General features: G+C 38.3%; 1 protein-coding gene across 1 annotated transcript; it reads left to right on the top strand.

Moving 5' to 3' along the window:
* Nucleotides 1–682, top strand: LOC145209486 (uncharacterized). The gene is made up of 2 exons (XM_080079770.1): nt 1–67; nt 130–682. Exons 1-2 carry the CDS (start codon nt 41–43, stop codon nt 550–552), a joined length of 450 nt encoding a protein of 149 aa, XP_079935896.1. The 5' UTR covers nt 1–40; the 3' UTR covers nt 553–682.
* The last annotated feature ends 2,377 nt before the right edge of the window (nt 683–3,059 follow it).

Here is a 3,059-nt window from a genome sequence, read left to right as displayed (position 1 = left end):
ATCCCCATTTTTGTAGCAAAATTAAATAAAACATTTTGTGATGTCTCGGCCTCCTTCAATTGAGACGGTAAGAAAAAATAAACGTAGCAATTTCTTTTTAAGTCTGTAACATCGCGTATTTATTTTCAGATTGCCATCGACAATTTTGTGGGAGCTGATTTAAGTAGACAATCATACCAATCTCATTTATACATTTTCACCGTTGGAGGGCAGCCAATATTCCAACTTATGACTGGCTTTCATAACTCTGTTTGGTTCAACGACGGATCCGGCCCGGCGTTGACTTGTTGGTGGGCAGTTAATTTTGGATCTGAATTTGCGAAGCAGTACAACCAAATGCTAAACATGACATTTCACGAGATTTTTGCTTCTATCGGGAGGTTTCCTGGCTTCAAAGCTTTCGTTATGATGCAAATTGAAAAGGCTATTAATCCACAAGTAGAGCGATTGATCGAGCAAGCTTTACGAACCAATAATTATGATGTGTATCAGCAGTTTCCGTCTTACCTAGATTTAGTTACCGCCTTGGGTAGCCAAAATGGGCAGTGGTAGTTTCGTTTCAAATGACCGGAATACACAATAATCGTCATTATATGTAATTGTACGTGTTTGGTAAATTTGAGCAAATTGCATAACCTACTGTAACGAATTGATAAGATTGTGTGCATTGTGAAAATGACAAAATATGTGGAAAATAAAAACGAATGGCGTGAAGCTTGCATGCATAACTGCTCTGTACTGAGATGTACTTGGTTCATCCATATTTGTGGTGGTAAAACTCCATTTAATTGCAGAACTGGTATAAGTACGACAGACTACATTAAGCTTGTTCCCAACCAGCTTTGACAGTTTATTTTAAACCGGCATTACATACATTCCCTGGTTTCCCAGAACTTCCACGAGCACTTTTAAACAAAAACGACACCATCAGTTATTGTAAATGCACTGCAGTTACTTTTCGCATAAACGTGCTCCAACTGCGTAACTGCAGAGTTATGGAACTTCCCAACCTGACCGACAATACCAAACGCCAGGGATCACGTTGGACGGGAGCGTCACTTTCAAGCGAACAAATGAAACCTCCCAGTTTGGTGAAACGAAACTTGTTTCTCGCCTAATTCAAAGCAGCTCTGTTTGTTACTTGATACAGGTAACGATTTTTTATAAAACACAGAACGCAATTACCTGTGTAAAAAAATCAATTAAAAAGATTCGCTGGTATGTTTAAATTAGTGTTGACCAAGCGTAATTTAAACTAGTGATGCACCGAACCCACCTAAAAAGGTTCGGACCGAAACCGAATATTTCGGCCGAATCAGGCCGAACCTAAAATTCCCGTTTCTATGGATGTTTTCAACTGAACCTTGTGTTGTTGATGCGAGTGAACTCAATTATGACATGCCAAAATCACTTTCACAATGCGAAGCTTTGCTAAACTTGTCATACATTGTAGACAACATTGCTCCAATTAGGTAATCTATGATGTATCATATTGTCTAAAATGAAAGTTTAGGCATTAATTACATGCAATCAAAAATGTTCGGTTTGGTCGAATTTACAAAAAAGTTCGGGCCGAAACCGAAACAGAGGAAAACAGCGTATTCGGCCGAAATGTTTCGGCCAACCGAAGCTTCGGTGCATCACTAATTTAAACTATTTTCATCGATTACGAATGCCCGTGATTTGTTTCTTGCAACGGTGGCCTCCATCGATCATTATTTAAATTTGTGTCATGTTGGTTTACCTGATTCAGTCTCGTCTCAACTAGTTCCTATATTGTCTTTCACGTCTAATTGTGGCGAGTGGCGCCGGTAGTGTAAACGAACAGATAAAAGTGTTAAGCATTGGAGAAATCACTTTTGCTCTAGCGAAACTTGTCTCTCGCTCGATTCACATCCACCACGCTTGTTATGTGATAGGCAACGAAATACCAACTTAACATGTATAACGGTTGCGCAGCTAAATTAACTTTTGTAACAAAGAATCCGAAAGAATTGTTGGCACGGAAAATCGTTTTTAGCCAAGCGAAGTTTAAACCAAACCTATTCAGCTCGACCAACCGTAGGTTGTTAAACAATAAAACTAGGGAACTATAGATATGGTTTTCCAATCCTTGTTTAACGCTTACAAAACACAATGGTTAGAATTGTTGTGTGTCAGATCCCATCTCACCACAGACGCCGACGTGTCTTTCAAACAGTAGACTCTGATTACTAGTAACGACGATTTATCATTCTTGGTGGTCATTTCATGTTTTCAATCGCACTAGGAAGCCAAACCTACTACAGGTGTCAACGTTAGTCAGCTCTCAGAATAATTTAGTACTGAAACACTGCACGTCAAAGATGGAAATTAGCTTTGCATATTTCAAAGATTTAAACAGGCAAAAAGAGATAAGATGTGGTATATTTTTATGTCGTTGTCATCACCAGTTCCTTAGGGTGAAATCACAAACAAACATGGAAATAAAAACTGACGAAAATATATTTAATCACCGATGAAATGACGTATTAAAAAAGGGTACAATGCCATTGTAAAAAAATCCTTTAACGCAAGTTAATCGACGTTTTCTGCTTTAGTGTCAAATTTTTATCTATCGTTTATATTTGACAGAGCCCAAATTTTTTTAAAAAAATCTGTTTTCAAACCAACCTAAACTTTCAATATGTCCGCTGCTGCAAAGGATTGCCAACATGAAGTTGTCAAGATGACAGGTAATGGATTTGAGGACTATTTGTGCAAACTGGTGGACAAGACAAACTTCACAGCATGTCCCACCCACAAATTCGTAGCAGGGGAGCGAAGATTATTCTCTTTGAGGCCCAAATGCACTGCTAAGCAACCTGCCAACGCTTTGCTGCGTTTTTACATGGAATATCCATCCTGGGAAAATTTGGATGTTGAACCTGACTTTGCAGAGAAATACGGAAACATGCGTAAAACGCAAATTCAAAATATTAAAAAAAAATATAGTGCAAATGACTTTGAAGTATTTATTTTGCTGCAACTTGAAATAGCTCGTCGTGTGGAAGAAGAAGATCAGGATGTGTATCTTTCCA

The sequence above is a fragment of the Phallusia mammillata genome, chromosome 1 (genome assembly GCF_965637545.1).
Source record: "Phallusia mammillata chromosome 1, kaPhaMamm4.hap1.1, whole genome shotgun sequence".
Classification (NCBI taxonomy): domain Eukaryota; kingdom Metazoa; phylum Chordata; class Ascidiacea; order Phlebobranchia; family Ascidiidae; genus Phallusia; species Phallusia mammillata.
The sequence above is the reverse complement of the archived record's forward strand: the minus strand, read 5'-3'. Positions and strand labels throughout refer to the sequence as shown.

Excerpts from the sequence above, each read along its gene's own strand:
- LOC145209486 (XM_080079770.1), top strand. The coding sequence starts at position 41 with ATGTCTCGGCCTCCTTCAATTGAGACG. Across the intron at positions 68-129 it reads GGCCTCCTTCAATTGAGACG|ATTGCCATCGACAATTTTGT; the intron begins GTAAGAAAAAAT and ends ATTTATTTTCAG.